The 20,358-nt window shown below is 35.2% G+C and overlaps 1 protein-coding gene across 2 annotated transcripts in view; it reads right to left on the bottom strand.

Moving 5' to 3' along the window:
* The window catches only part of MICU1 (mitochondrial calcium uptake 1), a 247,358-nt gene that overhangs the window by 159,225 nt on the left and 67,775 nt on the right, over nucleotides 1-20,358 (bottom strand). For both annotated transcript variants that reach the window (XM_055325234.1, XM_055325233.1), the window contains one exon: nucleotides 13,501-13,675. In XM_055325234.1, coding sequence (XP_055181209.1) covers nucleotides 13,501-13,675 — 175 coding nt within the window. The remainder of the gene's footprint in view (nucleotides 1-13,500; nucleotides 13,676-20,358) is intronic.

Raw genomic sequence — 20,358 nt, 5'->3', positions numbered from 1 at the left:
CATTTAACTTAAAAGAGTATAATTTAATATGCCCATTTTTTAATCCAGCATCCAAGCTGTGATTCTGTGCATGGAATATACAAAATACTGTATCTTCTGCATAATATTCTTTTACAAATGTAGGAATGAGAAAAATCTTTTTTACCAAAATACCATCTACACAGTATTCTGGTGAAAAAATTTCTCTTGTCTCTGAATTTCAGATGTTGAGATAGCCAAAAATAAATAGTATCATATAAGTAACTAGCAGGAAATGTATAAAGGCAATACAATCTAAAAATCCAACAGTTCAATGTCTAAAAAGCCATTTGCTAATATTAAAACCTTTATTTACGTTTTTAACTTGCCACATTAACACAGCTAACATTGTAACTGCCAGTCCTGGCTAAATGGTCAATTTGAGGTCACTGACAACAGCTGTTATGGTGGTTTTAGCTCTACTACCAGATGTGCACTTAGCAAGTATAAAAGGACTGCTAATTTAATTTGTAACCATACGTGACAGAAATCTTTCAACACTAATTTGCATTAAAATCTGAGTACTGATTTCAGAGATTTTTAAAGATTTTATTTATTTACTCATGAGAGACACACAGAGAGGAAGAGACATAGGCAGAAGGAGAAGCAGGCTCCATGCAGGGAGCCCGATGTGGGATTCGACCCTGGATCCCAGGATCATACCCTGAGCCAAAGGCAGACACTCAACTGCTGAGCCACTCAGGCATCCCTGATTTCAGAGATTTTATCAAAATATTTGGCATGTGGCAAATATACCAAGTAGCTTTTCAACCCCTTAGCAGCCTTAAAACTTAGCTACAAGTCTTAATTCAAAGGCATTTTATATTATATTACAACTACCTGCTGGATAATACTGGCTACAGAAGAAATAACTTTCTTTAGGACATCTGTATTCCTGTTCTTCTGAACAACAACAATAATCAGTTTGCAATGTTTAGGGTATAAGCTATAGCTATTCAAAAGAGGTTTTTCTGAACTAAAAAATCAAGTCAATCTTTTACAAGATACATGTAGAACAACAATAACTTAAAAGTCAGTAATTTTCAGATTCAAAAACAGATTCCTGGGTTGCTATAAGTCCTTGAATTATACTGCTGAATATTAGTTTTAGTTTAAAACAATAGGCCAAGGAAAGTAATAGACTTTTTACATCCCCATGTTATTAAAGTTTAATATAGACATAATCCAGTACATACTTTCCTTTTTTCACTTAGCAATGTATCTTGGAGATCACACCGTATTAAATGATATAAAACTGCCTCCTTTTAAGTGGTTATATTCAAAAGAATGTGAAAAAACTATTTTTATAAAGTGCGATACAGCATCTAAGATAACAAAGGCTTAGGAGCTAAGATATATAGAAAACTGTACGATTTTGAGATAGGTAGCCTAGAGAAAAGATTTACTAATAGAATTATAATAGTTACGTTCAATCATTTACTTAAAGCATTCTTGAACTTCATGATATTAAGATAGTTCTCTTCAATAAAACCGCTGGCCCTGAAGCCAGTTCTAGGGTTTAATTTTGGTATAATACCTAAGGAAAATCAAGGTGATAATATCTTGAGGCCAAGTGAATGCAAGTGACAGTGAATCCCTGTGGGCCCTGATGTGAGAAATCATACATAGGCTTTGAATGAAGACTATAGTCAGACCTTGGAAAAGGTAGCATGCAGAAAGATCTTGTAAATAAATTAGTGTCTGGCACACTTTATCTCAAGAGTTGATTTATAACACCCAATCTGTACCCAAACAATTGTCCTACATGTTAGGGATTCCATCTCTCTTTCATTAGTGAATTACTGGCCAGACATAATAACAATCATCAGTCATAAGATGGCCTCTTGAAGTTCTATGCAATTCCAAACTCAGTGATACCAGTCTCGTTGAATAAAAAGCCAATTACTTTTTGGTAGCAAACTTAAGGAAATTGCCTAATTAGAGGAACAAAAAGAAAAGGGAATGAAAAAGAATGAAGATAGCTTAAAGGACTTATAGTACATCCTCAAATGCATCAAAATGTGCACCACAGAGGTGCTAGCAGGAGAAAGAATGAGAGAAAGGGGCAGAAATTTTTTTCAAAGAAATGATGACTGAAAACATCCCCAAACTGGGGAAAGAAACAGACATGCAGATCCAGGAAGCCTAAAGAGTTCTAAAAAAGATGAATCCACTGAAGCACAATGCAGAATTTTCTAGGAAAACAAAAGCTGAAGGAATTCATCAATACTAGATCAATCTTACAAGAAATATTAAAGGAAGGATGCCTGGGAGGGTCAGCGGTTGAGCATCTGCCTTTGGCTCAGGCATCCTGGAGTCCCTGGATCAAGTCCCACATCAGGCTCCCTGCATGGAGCCTGCTCCTCCCTCTGCCTGTGTCTCTGCCTCTCTGTATGTGTGTCTTTCATGAATAAATAAATAAAATCTTTAAAAAAAAATTAAAGCTAATTCCTAAACCTGAGATGCCTGGCTGGCTCAGTCAATAGAGCATGTGGCTCTTGATCTTGGTCATGAGTCTGAGCCTCATGTTTGGTGTAGAGATTAATTAAGTAAATAATTTTTTTAAAAGGTAATTCCTGAACCAAAAGACACCAATATCAGAAAAACACATAAACATGTAAAACTCACCGGTGAAGGTAAAATGTATATTTAATTTCAGAATACTCTAATTTTGTAATGGTGGTGTGTAAATCACTTCTAACTCTAGCATGAAGATTCAGAAAAAAAGTATTAAAAAGAACTACAAAACAAAGGATTATATGGGAAGAGAGGAAAAAATAAAGTAAGATGAAATCAGAGAGGGAGACAAACCATAAGAGACTAAATCACAAGAAACAAATTGAGGTTTGCTGGAAGGGAGGAGGTGGGGGGATGGAGTAACTGGGTGATGGGCATTAAGGAACCAAGTGATGTTATGAGCACTGGGTATTATGTAAGGCTGATGAATCACTAAATTCTACCTCTGAAACTAGTAATACATTATATGCTAAGTAACTGAATTTAAATGTAAAAAAATAAGTGTTTCAGAAAAATAAAAAAAACTACAATAACCTGTTAATGGATAAACAATGTAAAAAGATAAAAATTGTGATATTAAAAACTAAAATATTGGAGATGAATAAATGTAGAGCTTTATATACATTAGAAGTTAAACTATTAGCAACTTAAAATACACTGTTATAAAATGTTTTCTGTAAGCCCCATGATAATCACAAAGCAATTACCTAACTAGATACACAAAAGGTGAAAAGAAAAAAAACGAAGCACACTGCTATAGAAAATGATCAAATCACAAAGGAAGAGAATAAGAGAAAAAGAAAAGGATAAAGGAATTACAAACACTCAGAAAACAATTAAAAAGGGATGCCTGGGTGGCTCAGTAGTTGAGCATCTGCCTTCAGCTCAGGGAATGATCCCAGGGTCCTGGGATAGAGTCTGCATTGGGCTCCCCACAGGGAGCCTACTTCTCCCTCTGCCTATGTCTCTGCCTCTCTCTCTCTGTGTCTCTCATGAATAAATAAGTAAATCTTTAAAAAAAAATTTAACAAAATGGCAATAATTAATGTCAATAATTACTTTAAATGTAATGGATTAAATTCTGCAAAGAACAGAATGGCAAAACAAAACAACAAAAAACAAAACCCAACTATTTATTGCAAACAAGAGGCTGGCTTCACAGAGTGGGGGGTGCCTGAATGGCTTAGATGGTTAAGCATCTGCCTTTGGCTCAGGTCATGATCCCAGAGTCCTGGGATCAACCCTCACATCAGACTCCTTGCTCAGTGGGGAGGCTGCTTCTCCCTCTCCCTCTGCCTACCATTCCCCCTGCTTGTGCTCTCTGTCAGATAAATAGATAAAATCTTTAAAAAAAACAAAACAAGAGGCTCACTTCGGGTTTTGGGAGACACACAAGCTGAGACAAAGTTGATGGGAAAAGATATTTCATGAAAATCGAAGCCAAAGAAAGCAGGAATAGCTATACTACCAAACAAAATACAATTTAAGCCAAAGACCATTACAAGAGACAAAGAAAAGAATAACATAACAATGAAAGGTAAATTCATGAATAGAATATAACATTTCTAACTAGTTACGTATGGGACATGGAGAACCTAAATATATATAGCAAATGTGACAGAAGGGAAATACACACAGCAATACAATAACAGTAGGGGATTTGAATACCCCACTTTGAACAATAGACCATCCTGAGAGAAAATAAACGAGGAAACACTGGACTTAAAATGAATTTTTAAAAAGATATTTACAGAACATTCCATTCAATTGCAGCAGAATACATATTATTCTCAAGCACACATGGAACATTCTCCAGAAGACACCATGTGTTAGGCCACAAGTCATAATAAATTTAAGACTGAAATCATAATGAGCATATTTTCTGACCATAAGGCTATGTAACTAAAAAATCAATTACTAGAAGAATACTGGAAAATTTTAAAATGCATGAAGATTAAACAACATGTTCCTGAAAAACCAATGGGTCAACAAAGAAATGAAAAGAAAAATTTAAAAATATCATGAAACAAAGAAAAATGGAAACACAGCATATCAAATCTTACAGAATATAGCAAAAATCATTTCTAAGAGGGAAATTCATAGCAATAAACACCTATATTTAAAAAATAAAGATCTCAAATAAACAATTTACCTTACACTTCAAGGAACTAGAAAAAGAACAAATTAAGCTCACAGCAAAAAGTAGGAGATAATAAACAAAGTGGAATAGGGCGCCTGGATGGTTTAGTTGGTTAAGTTTCTGCCTTTGGCTCAGGTGATGATCCTAGGGTCCTGGGATCAAACTCTGAGGTAGGCTCCCTGCTCAGCAGGGAGTCTAGTTCTCCCACAACCCCTCCTTCAACTCATGCTCTCTTGCACTCTCTCTCAAATAAATAAAAATAAAAATTTAAAAATCAAGAAAAAGATGAGCATGGAAGAAAATTAAATAGGGAATAAAAGACAATAGAAAAGACCAATGAGGGGATCCCTGGGTGGCTCAGTGGTTTAGCGCCTGCCTTTGGCCCAGGGCGCGGTCCTGGAGTCCCGGGATCGGGTCCCGCGTCGGGCTCCTGGCGTGGAGCCTGCTTATTCCTCTGCCTGTGTCTCTGCCTCTCTCTATGTCTATCATGAATAAATAAATAAATCTTTAAAAAAAGAAAAGAAAAGACCAAAGATAATAAGAGCTATTTTTTTGAAAAGATAAAATAGATGTTTGGCTAGACTCATCAAGAAAGAAAAGGAGTATTAACTCCTTACTCAATATATGGTTTGGAAATAACTTTCTGTAGGTTATCCTTTCATTTAGTTGATGAGTTCCTTTGTCGTGCAGAAGCTTTTTAATTTGATAGAGTCCCATTTGTTGATTTTTCCTTGTTGCTTGTGTTTTTGGTATCATAACCAAAAAGATCATTGGAAGATGAAAGATAAATAGTGCTTCCACTATGTTTCCTTCTACAAGTTTCCTTCTAAGGAAAGTCTATAAGCTTGATTGTTTTAGGTCTTACGTTAAAGAATTTAATTCCTTCGGGTTAATTCTGGTGAATGATTTCAATAAGGGTTCAATTTCATTTTCTGAATGTGCTTATAGTTTTCCAACACCATTTGTTGAAGAGACTGTCCTTTGACCATAGAGTATTCCTGGCTCCCTTGTCAAATATTAATTGACTGCATAGGTGGTGGTTTATTTCTGGGATCTCCATTCTGTGCCACTGGTCAATTTTTATGCAGAATACACTGTTTTAATATAGCTATGTAGTTTGATATCAGGAAGTGGGATGCTTCCAGCTTAGCTCTTTTTTCTCAGGTTCTTTTGTAGTTCCATACAAATTTTAGGATTCCTTTCCTGTTAAAAATGTGAATAGAATTTTTACAGGTATTGTATTGAATGTACATACAGATAGCTTTGGGTAGTAAAAACATTTAAATGTCATTTATTGTTCTAATCCATGAACCCAGGATATCTTTTCATTTGCATGTGTCTTATATTTCTTTCATCAAAGACTTGTAGTTTTCATTGTATAAATGTTTCATTACCTTGGTTAAATTTATTCCTGTGTATTTTGTTGTTCTTGATGCTACTGTGAATAATTATCTTTATTTCTTTTTCAGATAATTCATTGTTAGTGTATAAAAACAATCATTTTTTTTGGTATGTTGATTTTATATCCTGCAACTTAGCTAATTTGTTGATCAGTTCCAACAGTTTTTTGATTGAGTCTTTGGGATTATCGTTATATATGATCATATGATCGGCAGATAATAACAATCTTCCTTCTTTCTTTCCTATTTGGATGCCTTATATTTCTTTGTCTTTCCGAACTGCTTTAGGTGGAACTTCCAGTACTATGTAGTAAAAGTGTTTAGAGTGGGCATCCTTGTCTTCTTTCTCATTACAGAGGAAAAGATTTCAACCTTTCAGTGTTCAGTATGATGTTAGCTGTAGGTTTGTTATATAGTGCCTTTCTTAAGTTGAAGTATGTTTCTTCTATACCCAATTCATTCAGGTCTTTAGCACAAAAAAAAAAAAAAGATGTTGTATTTTGTCAAATTCAAGGAATTCATACAATAAAAAAAATCTGATTTTAAAGTGGGCAGATGATCTGAATATTTTTTCAAAGAAGACATACAGATGACCAACAGGTTCAGCAAAAAGTGCTCAACACCACTAATCAGGAAAATGAAAATCAGAACCAGAATGAGGTATCACTTCAACTTGTCAGAATAGCTAAAATTAACAATAGAAGAAACAAGTGTTTACGAGGATGTGGACAAAAAGGTACCTTTGTGCACTGATGGTAGGAATGCAAACTAGTGCACCCATTATGGAAAACAGTATGGAGATTCTTCAAAAACTTAAAAACAGAACTGCCATATGATCCAGTAATTCCACTACTGAGTATTTACCCAAAGAAACAAAAACACTAATTTGAAAAGATATATACCCCTATTTATTGCAGCATTATTTGCAAAAGCCAAAATATGGAAGGAACCCAGGTGTCCATTAATAGACAAAAAGGTAAAAAGGAGGTAGTATATAACATGGATGGTTCTAGAGGGTAAAATGTTAAATGAAAATAAGTCAGAAAAAGACAAACACCATATGATTTCACTTATGTGTGGAATATAAGAAACAAAAAACTAGCAAACGAAATAAAGACAAAAACCAGACATTTAGGGAATCCCTGGGTGGCTCAGCAGTTTAGCGCCTGCCTTCAGCCCAGGGTGTGATCCTGGAGACCCAGGATCGAGTCCCACATCAGGCTCCCAGCATGAAGCCTGCTTCTCCCTCTGCCTATGTCTCTGCCTCTCTCTCTCTCTCTTTCTGTGTCTTTCAGGAATAAATAAATACAATCTTAAAAAAAAACAACAACAGATATTTAGGACACCTGGGTAGCTCAGTTGGTTAAGTGTCTGAGTCTTGATCTCAGCTCAGGTCTCAATCTCGTGAGGTTAAGCCCCACATTGGGCTCCATACCGGGTGAGGAGTCTACTTTAAAAATCAACCAAACAAAAAATTCAGACTCTTAAGTATAAAGAACTGGTGGTTACCAAAGAGGAAGGGAATGGGGAGATGGGTTAAACAGGCGATGGGGATTAAGGACTGCAAGTGTGATGATGAGCACTGGATGATATATGGAACTGTTGAATCACTATACTGTATACCTGAAATCAGTATAACACTGTATGTTAATTAGGTGGAATTAAAAACTTTAAAAGCCAAAAGAAAAAAAAAGCGAAAACGAAAACAATCCTACAAAAACCAATTCAATTTAATGGGCAGACTGAATTAAAAAGCCATTTTTCCAAGGAAGACATCCAAATGATCAATGGACACGTAAAAAGGTGCTTGGTGCTCAACATCACTAATCACCAGGAAAATGTAAATCAGGGCAGCCCTGGTGGCGCAGCGGTTTAGCGCCGCCTGCAGCCTGGGATGTGATCCTGGAGATCCCGGATCGAGTCCCACGTCAGGCTTCCTGTATGGAGTCTGCTTCTCCCTCTGCCTGTGTCTCTGCCCCTCTCTCCCTCTGTCTCTATGAATAAATAAAATCTTAAAAAAAAAAAAAAGGAAAATGTAAATCAAAACCACAAGGAAATATCACCTCCCACCTGTTAGATAGTTAGGATCAAAAAGAGAAAAGATGGGTGCCTGGATGGTTCAGTTGATTGGGCCTCTGACTCTTGGTTTCAGCTCAGGTCATGATCTCAGGGTTGTGAAATCGAGTCCTGCATCAGGCTTCATATCCAGCGGGGAGTCTGCCTGAAGATTTTCTCCCTCTGTGCACATGCACACACACATTCTCTCTCTCTCTCTCAAATAAGTAAATACATTGGGATCCCCGGGTGGCTCAGTGGTTTGGCGCCTGCCTTCGGCCCAGGGCATGGTCCTGGAGTCCCGGAATCAAGTCCCGCATCCGGCTCCTTGCATGGAGTCTGCTTCTCCTGCGGCCTGTGTCTCTGCCTCTCTCTCTCTGTCTCTCATGAATAAATAAATAAAATCTTTAAAAATACATACATACATACATACATACATCTTTAAAAAAAAAAAAGTTTAAAAAAAAGAGAGAGAAAAGAGGACCAGTCGGGTGGCTCAGTGTGTTAAGCATCTGCCTCAGCTCAAGTCATGATCCTGGTGTCCTAAAACTGAGTCCCATGTTGGGGTCCTTGCCCACCCACCCTCTCAGTAAATAAATACAATATTTAATTAAAAAGAGAGTAAAAAAAAAGAGAGTAAAGATAACAAGCGTAGGTGACGATATGGAGAAAAGGGATCCTTTTTGCACTGTTGGTGGAAATGTAAATTGGTTCAGCGTCTATGGAAAGTAGTATGGAAGTTCCTTAAGACATTAAAAATAGAACTACCACATCTTCCAGAAATCTCACTTTTGGGTATATATTCAAAGAAAATAAAATCAATATCTTGAAGAAATATCTGTACTCCCATGTTCATTACAGCATTATTCACAATAGCCAAGATATGGAAACAACTAATACGTGTCATGGAATCTCTCAGGACTCCAAAACAAAAAATTTTTTAAGATTTTATTTATTTATTTGAGAGGGAGAGAGAGAGATCATGAGCAGGGGAGAAGGGCAGAGGGAAAAGCAGACATCCCAGAGCAGGGAGCTTGATGTGGAACTGGATCATGTCCTGAGTCAAAGGCAGACTAACTGACTGAGCCACCCAGGTGTCCCAAAACAAATTTTGAAAAAAAAGAACAAAGTTGGAGGACTACTACATCCTGATTTAAAACCTACTACAAAACTAGTCATCAAAAGAACATATAGACCATTGTAATAGAATATAGAGCTAGAAATAAACCCTCACATACATGGTCAATGATTTTTGACAAGGGAGCCACAACCATTTAATGGAAAAAGAATAGTTTTTTCAACAAACAGTGCTGAGAATATTGGTATCCACATGCCACAGAATGAAGCTGAACCCTTATATAACTCCATATTAAGAAATTAACTTGAGGGGTGCCTGGGTAGCTCAGCTGGTTAAGCGTCCAACTTGTGATTTCAGCTCAGATCGTGATCTCATGGATTATGGTACTAATCCCTGTGACTGTCTCTGCACTCAGTGTGGAGTCTGCTTGTTCTTCTCTCTTCCCCATACCCCTCCCTTCCTACTCTCATGTGCTGACCCACTCTCTCTCTCTCTAAAATAAATAAATAAATCTTTAAAACAAATTAACTTGAAATGGATCAAAGACCAAAATAGAAGACCTAAAACTATATTACTTATGGAAGAAAACATAGATGGAAATCTTCACATTAGATTTGGCAATGATTTCTTGGGTATGACACTGGAGGCACAAGCAACAAAGAAAAAAAAGGACAAAGTGCATTTCATGAAATTTTAAAAATTGTGTGCATCAAAAGATAATGTCAATAGAGTAAAAAGGCAATTATATAATGAGATGAAATAATTGCACATGATATATCTGTTATGGAGTTAACAAATAGATCATACGGAGAACTCCTAAAACTTAATAATTAAAAAAATACAATAACAGAGTTAAAAAGCTGGCAAAGGATGTGAACAAATATTTCTCCAAGGAAGAAATATGACTGACTACTAGGCACATGCAAAGTTGTTCAACATCACACTGATCATTACAGAAATGCAAATGAAAACTATACTGAGATATCACTTCACATCTGTTAGGATGGCTAATATAAGAATAGTACATAGCAAGCACTGGCAAAGATATGAAAAAAGTAGAACCCTTGCTGGTGGAAATGTAAAATGGTATATTACTGTGAAAAACAGTATGGAGGTTCCATAAGAAAATTAAAAATAGGATTAGCATATGATCTAGCAATTTCACTTCTGGGTACATACCCAAAAGAACAGAAAGCAAGGTCTTCAATAGATATTTGTTTACCTATGATCACAGTATCATTTTTCACAACAGCTACAATGTGGAAGCAACTCAAGTATCCATTAGAGGATAAGTGCAAGAACAAAATGTGGTATATACATACCCTGGAATATCCCTCAAAATAAGGAAATTCCAACATATGCTAAAACATGACGAACCCTGAAGACATTACACAAAGTACAATAAGCCAAACACAAAAATACAAATACCGTATGATTCCACTTGTATGAGGTTCTTTTAGTATTCAAATTCAGAGAGAAAGCAGAATGGTGGTTGCTAGGGGGTGGGGGAAGGGGTAGTAAAGAGTTATTTAATGGGTACAGATTTTCAGTTTTATAACATGAAAACAATTTATGGAAATGATAGGTGGTGACACTCTGTGATTAAATGTATACTTTAAAGATGGTTAACATGATAAATGTGATGTTTTAACTACTTTACCACCACACACACAAAAAAAAAAAAGAGGGGAAGAAAAGGAAGAGACCCCAGGAAAGTAGGGGAAGAACTAATGAAAAAAATATAGAACAGTTACAAGATAAACAGTACAGATTGTGAGATCCAAGTTACATTTAAGAAGAGTTCCAAGAGAAAAGAAATGGCCATGAAGCAACACTGAAGCAGTAAGACTTTTTTAGAATTCAGGACTTGATGTGCCAGAGGAATAATAAAAATTAAAAATTAAAAAATTAAAAATAACTCAAATGAAACAAGATAAAAGAATATAAATATTAAATAAAAGAGAGGAGTATGTACAATGATAGTATAACATAAACTGAGTGATAGGACTGTCCTAACTCTCTGCACCTGAGAATTTTTTTTTAATTAAAAATAAAACACACAGGGATCCCTGGGTGGCGCAGCGGTTTGGCGCCTGCCTTTGGCCCAGGGCGCGATCCTGGAGACTCGGGATCGAATCCCACGTCGGGCTCCTGGTGCATGGAGCCTGCTTCTCCCTCTGCCTGTGTCTCTGCTTCTCTCTCTCTCTCTCTGTGTGTGTGTGTGTATGACTATCATAAATAAAAAAAAAAAAATAAAAAATAAAAAATAAAAAAATAAATATAAAACACACAAAAGAACCAGGCTATGCATAACATTAATAAATTACAAATTAAAGACAATGGTCTACCTCCGAAAAAGAGAAAAAAATAGGATTTGGGAAAGTATACAGCAACGTACTTTATATATTCATTTTGTTTCTTTAAAAAAAACTGAAGTGGGGCACATAGGTGGCTCAGTGGTTGAACCTTTGGTTCGGGTTGTGATCCTGGGGTCCTGGAATCAAGTTCCGCATCAAGGTCCCCACAGGGAGCCTGCCTCTCCCTCTACCTATGTCTCTGCCTCTCTCTATGTGTCTCTCATGAATAAATAAAATCTTTAAAGAAAAAAAACTGAAGCAAATATAGTCAAATGTTAAAACCTGACAAAAATCAATGTCAGATACATGTATGTTCATTATAGTATTCTATTTTTTTCTTTCTGAATATTTGAAATATTACACAAAAATCAAGACAACATAAAAGGACAAAGCCAAAGAGTTTAAGTGCGAGGTGAGGATGTCAAAGATAGCCTGTAGAGACTGGAGCAGCTTGGTATAGCAGGGAAAGAATGAAAGGCAAAAACCAAGCAAACAAAAAAACCCAAAAGCCAAAACAAAACAAAACAAAAACAAAACAAAACAAACAAACAAACAAAAAAAAAAACGAGAAAACAACACATGCTAAAAAATGCAATTTATTATTTTATTAAAGATGGAAAGCTCCTTAACATGTCTATGTATACTATATAATCAGTGAAAAAGCAAAGAGCAACTGAGGAAATTGGACAGAGGAAAAAATAAGTGTTGAAACAGGTTGTTGGGAAACAGGATAACATGTGGAACAATTATCCTTGAATAGAAAAAACACCGGTCTTCTACTGAGACTTTAATGAAAGAAGAATGATTTCAGAAATAGGTTAGAAAGGTTTTATAGCCATGGGAGTTACAAATTAAGTAAATTACACTTATCAGGCTTTCATTTCTTTCTGGGAAGTATGATATATAGTCACTGCTAAGCAGGAAGCAGGAGAAGAAAATGGAAAGTTCAAAAATAAATGCTTACTTGGGCAATTTTATCTCTATTTTGTAAAAAGGAAAGTTTGACTAAAAATGAAAGTGCTGGTACCAGATAAATTGGAATTTTACTCAAAATCACTCAGGGCAAAAGATTAAATAAATGTATCATTGTGGAAATACCAGGATAGTTGACAATTAACTTGTAATATATAATTTTTGTTCAAATTTACCTCAACTAGAAATGGAATTAAGAAATAAAAAGACATATTTAATAACTTGATCCAAACAAAAAAATGATCCAAATTTCTCAAAGGAACTCTTCTTGCAAATATACACCATACGAACACACAACACAGAAATAACTCAGATTATCATGTTGCAATTAGCTACATTTTAGCAAATGAAGTCAATTCCTTAAACTTGAACATTAACCTGCAAAATGTCTAAGAAATTCATCCTTTTGACTTTTCATCACTCATGTCTCCTGAATTCAAATGCTCATCATCATAAGCATTACTACACTGGAATTGAAATTTTTCTGAGGCAGACCTCTATAAAAAGCAGATTGTATTAAAGATATAAAATGTTGAGGGCATTCAAAGCTTCTATTATCATCAAAATTAGTTGAATTATTGGAAATATTTGTATATTTCCAAAGAGATGTTATTCTGCCTTTACAACTTGGCATCATAAATCAGTTGAACCAAAGATTCAAAATACCCAAGAACATCTAGCATCAGAAAGGTCTGGAAAGCAAGAATCAACTAAAGTAGTTGCATTAAAAGAGGGAAGAAAATATATGCAAATCCTGATTACCAATCTAGATCTTCACTAGCTCCATTAACTTCACATTCCAAGAGTACATTTGCCTTAGAACATGACAGAAAATAGCAGAGAGGTGGTATCTGCAAGGAGAATATGAATCATCTGAAATAAATGATAAAAGAGACCCAACCACATTACTCTAATTTAGAATTAAAAACAGTTCTGATTAATTTATAAGATTGTGTTCCATACTTTTCTGTCTCTGAATCCAGAACGTTTCTTCTTTTTCTCTTCCTGATGAGGCTCAAGACAAACACCTGCAGCTTTTTTTTCATGGTTACAAACTTCCCCTTCATCTTTATTCTTCCCTTTATCACCAAGTTCATTCTTTAGGTTGTTTACAGATGGTGGAGATTCTGCAAGGGCCCTGGATATTAAAAAAAAAAAAATTGCATTATTCAAGAAATAAGATTTTCATATAGTTTAGTAGAAGTAACAGCAATGATAATTTGTGAAAACTTCTACATGAAGAGGTACCTCAAAAAGTTAAAAATAGAACTATCATATAATCCAAGCAATCCCATTTCTGGTTATATCCAAAAGAATTGAAAGTAGAGTCATGAAGAGATTTTTGTGCATTCATATTAACAGCAGCATTACTCAAAATAGCTAAAATGTTTGAAGCAACTGAGATGTCCACCGATAAATGAGTGAATAAAGATAATGTAGTATATACATACAACAGAATAATATTCAGCCTTAAAAATAAAGGATCTGATACTAAAAGCACAGGCAACAAAAGAAAAAAAGAGACAAGCAGGATTACACAAAACTAAAGAGCTTCAGGACAGCGAAAGAAACAATAAAATAAAAGAGCAACCTATGGAAAGGAAGAAAATATTTGCAAACCATATATTTAACAAAGGGCTAACATTCAAAACACATAGAGGGAAAAAAAACACATAGAGAACTCCTATAACATTATGGCAAAACAAACAAACAAAACTCAAATAACTTGATTTAAAAATGGGCAAAAGAAGTAAACAAACATTTCTCAAAAAATACATAAATAGCCAACATATATATGAAAATATGCTCAACATCAGTAATCATCAGGGAAAGGCAAACTAAAACTGCCATGGGATATCACCTTACATCTGGTAGGACATCTTTAATCAAAAAAAAAAAAAAAAAAAAGATTACAAGTGTTGGTGAGGATGTGGAGAAAAGGGATCCCCGGTACACTGGTGGTGGAAATGTAAATTGAAACAGCCACCTTGGAAAACAGGATGGAAGATCCTCAAAAAAACTAACAACAGAAGTGCAATATGATTCGGCAATCCCACCTTGGATATATCCAAAGGAACTGAAATCAGGATCTCAAGGAGATATCTATATTCCCATGTCCACTGCAGCATTATTCACCATGGCCAAGACAGGGAAACAACGTAAATGCCTATCAGTCAACAAATAATTAAAATGTGTATGGCACAGACATACACTTGCATGCAAAATGGAATACTCTTCAGCATTAAAAAAAGGAAGGAAAAAAAATTTTTAAAAAAAGGAAGGAAATCTTGCCATTTATGACAACACAGATGAACCTATGCTAAGTGAAATAAGCCAGACACAGAGAACAAGTACTATATTATATTCAAACCCACAAAGGCAGAGAATAGAATGGTACTTTCCAAGGGCTGGGGCAAGGAGAAATGGAGAGATATTAGTCAAAGGGTACAAATTTTCAATTACATAAAGTAAATAAGTCCTAGAGGTCTGCTGAACTGCATATAGTGCCTATAGTTAACAAAACTGAACTGTATAGTTAAAAATTTACAAGGAGGAGATACCTCGGTTGCTCAGTGCATTAAGCATCCACTTCTGATTTCAGTTCAGGTAGTAGTCTCAGGGTCCTGGGATTGAGCCCCACTTCGGGCTCCATGCTCAGCTCATAGTCTGCTTGTCCCTCTCCCTCTGCTCTTCCCTCCAATCCCTCTCTGTTTTCTCTCTCAAATAAATAAAATCTTTTAAAAATTAGTTAAGGGGGTAGATCTTATGTTAAGTATTTTATTAACAAAACAACCTATAATAATGACATAGGAGAGGGTCGGAAAAAACTTCTAAGGTGATGGACAGGTTTATGGCATTGATTGTTAATGATGGATCAGTATGCCAAAAAAATTTAAGTAATTCTGAAAAAAAAAAAAACTTAAAAAGGAAAGAAGTCATATCATATGCTACAATATGGATAACACTTGAGAACATTATGCTAAGTGAAATAAGCCACTGAATGATCCCACATATATGAGGTATCTAACATAGTCTATTTTCACAGAGACAGAAAAAAAAAAATGATGGTAACCCGGGGCTGCAAGGGGGAACAGAGGTATTTAATGAGTAAAAAATTTTAGCTTTGCAAGATGAAAAAGTTCTAAAGATCTGTTTGACAATAGTGTGAATATATTTAACACTACTGAACTGTACACTTAAAAATGGTTAGCATGATACATTTTGTTATTTTTTTAAATACAAAAAATAAATTGAAAGAATAAATGTGGGACCAAAAGAATAAAAAAATGGTATTCAAATAAAAACATGAACATTAAAAAATTCTAGGGCTTACCAGGTTAACTCAGTTATTAATAGCAAGAAAAAACTAAACGTTCAGAGGTCCCTCTAGCTGATTAGAGACTGAAACTGACACTGTATTCTCCAAAGATTTTTCCTAATTTCTTCATCCTCTATTCTTTCAAATTGCTACATAATTTAGTGACTAAACCATATCATATAATTTGTTATTTTTTGTATTCCCAGATCCTGCTTTCTAACTATCAGAGAGTCAAATGACTCTGTTCCTTTTACAAACCAAAAACTGTCAAATATCAGCATGTCATCTTGTTCAACATGGTTAAGATCATTAAGAGACAGGCTATCCAGAAGAAGAAAATAATAAAAGCTAGAGTAGAAATATACTAAATAGAAACTAAAAAACAAAACAACAAATCAATGAAACCAGAAGCTGATTCTTCGAAAAGATCAACAAAATTGATAAACCTTTAGCTAGACTTCTCAAAAAGAGAGAGAAAGAGAACTCAAAGAAACACAATCAGAAATGAAAGTGGAGAAATAACTGACACCACAGAAATACAAAGGATTAAAAAAAAAAAGAAATACAAAGGATTATACAGGAATATTATAAAAAATTATGTGCCAACAAACTGGATAACCTAGAAGAAATGGATAAATTCCTAAAAACATATAGCCTCCCCAAACTGAATCAGGAAAAAAATAGAAAACTTGAACAGACCAATTACCAGCGATGAAATTGAGTCAGAAATCAAAATACTCCCAACCAACAAAAGTCCAGGACCATATGGCTTCACAGGTAAAATCTATCAAACATTTAAAGAAGACTTAAAACCTGTTCTCAAAATATTCCAAAAATAGAAGAGGAAGGAAAACTTCCAAATACATTCTATGAGACAGACATTACCAGAATATAACAAAACAAGATAAAGCATTACAAAGAAAACTCAAGGCCATTATCTCAATGAACACAGACACAGAAATCCTCAACAAAATATTAGGCAAACCGAATCCAACAATCACTGAAAAACTCATTCACCAAGATCAAGCAGGATTTATTCCTTGTATGCAAGGATACTTCAATATTTGCAAATCAACATGATACATCACATCAACAAGAAACAGAATAAAAACCGTACGATTGGGACACCTAGGTGGCTCAGAGGTTGAGTGTCTGCCTTTGGCTCAGGGCATGATCCCGGAGTTCCAGGATCAAGTCCCGCATCAGGATCCCCTTGAGGAGCCTGCTTCTCTCTGTGTCTCTTATGAATAAATAAATAAAATCTTAAAACAACAACAACAACATATGATCATTTCAATAGATGCAGAATAAGCATTTGACAAATCACAACATCAATCCATAATAAAATCCCTCAACAAAGTAGGCTTAGAGGGAACATATTTCTAAGGCCATATATGAAAAACCCATAGCTATCATCATACCAAATAGTAAAATAGTGAGAACTTTTCCCCTAAGATTAGGAAAAAGACAAGGATTCCACTCTCATCATTTTTATTCAACATAGTACTGGAAATCCTAGCTACTAGCAATCACAGAAATAAAAGGAATCCAAACTGATTAAAACCTTATTTGCAGATAATATATTACATATAGAAAACTCGTAAGACCACCAAAAAACTTCTAGAGCTGATAAATGAATTCAGTAAGGTTGCAGAATATAAAATCAATATATAAAAATCTGTTGCATTTCTGTACACTAATAATAAAGTAGCAGAAAAAGAAATTAAGAAAACGATTCCAGTTACCACTGCAGCAAACATAATAAAAAACACCTAGAAATAAATTTAACCAATGAGGTCAAAGATCTGTACTTTGAAAAATATAAAACAGGGATCCCTGGGTGGTGCAGCGGTTTGGCGCCTGTCTTTGGCCCGGGGCGCGATCCTGGAGACCCGGGATCGAATCCCACATCGGGCTCCCGGTGCATGGAGCCTGCTTCTCCCTCTGCCTGTGTCTCTGCCTCTCTCTCTCTCTCTCTCTCTGTGACTATCACAAGTAAATAAAAATAAATAAAAATAAATAAAAATGAAAAATATAAAACAGTGATGAAAGAAACTGAATGTGAAACAAACAAATGGAAAGACAGTCCATATTCATGGATGGGGAGAACAAATATTGCTAAAATGTGCATACATCCCAGGACAATCTACAGATTTAATGCAATCCCTATCAAAATACCAAGAGTATTTTTCCCAGAACTTAAACAAATAATTCCAAAATCTGTATGAAACCACAAAACATCCCAAATAGCCAAAGCAATCTTGAAAAAGAAGAGAACTGGAGTTATTTATCCTAATCCCAGATTTCAAGATACATTACAGGACCACTAGGCGCCTGGGAAACTCACTCAGTTAAGTGTCCAACTCTTTCCCCCCACTCCTACCCCCAAATTGAACTCTTGATCTCAGCTCAGTCTTACTCTCAGGGTCATGAGTTCAAGCCTCATGTGGGACTCCATACTAAGAAAAAAACATACTACAAAGTTGTAGTAATCAAAACACTATGGTCCTGACACAAAAACAGACACATATATCAACAGAACAAAGAGCCCAGAAATAAACCCATAATTATATGGCCAATTAATTTGCAACAGAGGAAAGAATATGCAATGGGGAAATGTCTTTTCAACAAAAGGTGTTGGGAAAACAAGACAGCTCCATGGAAAAAATGAAACCAAAGTACTTACACTATACAAAAAAATAAACTCCAAATGGATCAGAGACCTAAATGTGAGACCTGTAGCAAAAGTTTCTAGATATGTCTCTGGAGGCAAGGGAAATAAAAGTAAAACAAACAAAAAAACAACAACTACTGGCACTGCATCAAAATAAAAAGCTTCTGCCCACCAAAGGAAACAATCAATAAAACAAGAAGACAATCTACTGAATGGGAGAAGATATTTGCAAATGATATATATGATAAGAGGTTAGTATCCAAAATAGAAAAGAACTTATACAACTCAACACCCAAAACACAAATAATCTATTTTAAAAATGGGCAGAAGACATGAACAGACCTTTCTCCAAAGAAGACATCCAGACAACCAAGAGTCACATGAAAAGATGCTCAACATCTCTAATCATTAGGGAAATGCAAATCGAAACCACAATGAGGTATCACCTCACACCCATTAGAATGGCTAAAACCAAAACCACAAAAAACAACACATGATGGTAAGGATGTGTAGAAAAATGAACCTCTGTGCACTGCTAGAAATGCAAACTGGTACAGCCACTGTGGAAACAGTATGGAGGTTGCTCAAAAAGTTAAAACTAACATTACCATATGATCCAGTAAGTCCACCACTGGGTGTTTACACAAAGAATATGAAAATACTAATTAAAATAATAGATGCACCCCTATGTTTATTGCAGCATCATTTGCAATAGACAAAATATGTAAGAAACCCAACTGTCCATCAATAGATGAACGGATAAAGAAGATGTGGTGTATACACATACAATGGAATATTCCTCCACAATACAAAAGAATGAAATCTTGCCATTTACAACAATATGGATCAATCTAGAGGGTATAAAGGGTAAAATGCTAAGTAAAATAAATCAGTCAGAAAAAGACAAATGCCATATTATTTCATGAGAATAAATATGGGGAATTTAAGAAACAAAACAAATGAACAAAAGAAAAAAAAAGACTCTTAAATACAAAGAACAAACTAATGGCTGCCAGAGGGGAGGGGAGTGGGCAGATGAGTAACATGAGATAAAGGGGATTAAGAGTATACTTATTGTGATGAGCACTGAGTGTATGTGCTCTTGAAGTGAGCACAATGTGATGAGCACTGAGTAACATATAGAATTGTTGAATCACTATATTGTACACATGAAACTAATGTGTATGTAAACACTGTACATAAATTACACTGGAATAATAATTAAAACTTAAAAAAAAGGGAGAAAGATTGGACACTATTCTTCCAATCATCCAGAGTTCCCAACCCAGTGCCTTATACAGAGAAAGCAGGCAATGTGGCTATGGCTGATTATGGAACAAAAATGGAAATCCTTATCTATATTGACCAGAAAGGGATTGGAAAATATATGCTGGGATTAAAATACAATATGAGAAAATTCTTAATGCATTCCTTTTACATAACTATTTAAAGAATATAAAAACCAATAGTTATTTCACTTACTTATAAATAGTATTTTATGCATGTTAACAAAGGCAAAACAGTATTTGAATTTATAAGTAAGAAAAATAACTTTTTAAAAAGGTTAAATCCTAAAAATAAACAATTTTTAAAAAAAATTTTATTTATTTATTCATGAGACACACAGAGAGATGGCAGAGACATAAGCAGAGGGAGAAGCGGGCTCCTTGCAGGGAGCCCACTACAGGACTCAATCCCAGAACCCCAGGACCATGCCCTGAGACGAAGGTAGACGCCCAAACGCTGACCCACCCAGGTATGCCAAAATAAACAAAATTTTTAAAAGCAACAAGAAACTAACTCACTATAGGTTTTCCCACCTGGTTCA

Source organism: Nyctereutes procyonoides, unplaced genomic scaffold (assembly GCF_905146905.1).
Source record: "Nyctereutes procyonoides isolate TBG_1078 unplaced genomic scaffold, NYPRO_anot_genome, whole genome shotgun sequence".
Taxonomy (NCBI): Eukaryota; Metazoa; Chordata; class Mammalia; order Carnivora; family Canidae; genus Nyctereutes; species Nyctereutes procyonoides.
Note: the sequence above shows the minus strand (reverse complement) of the source record. Positions and strands in the feature narration are given on the sequence as shown.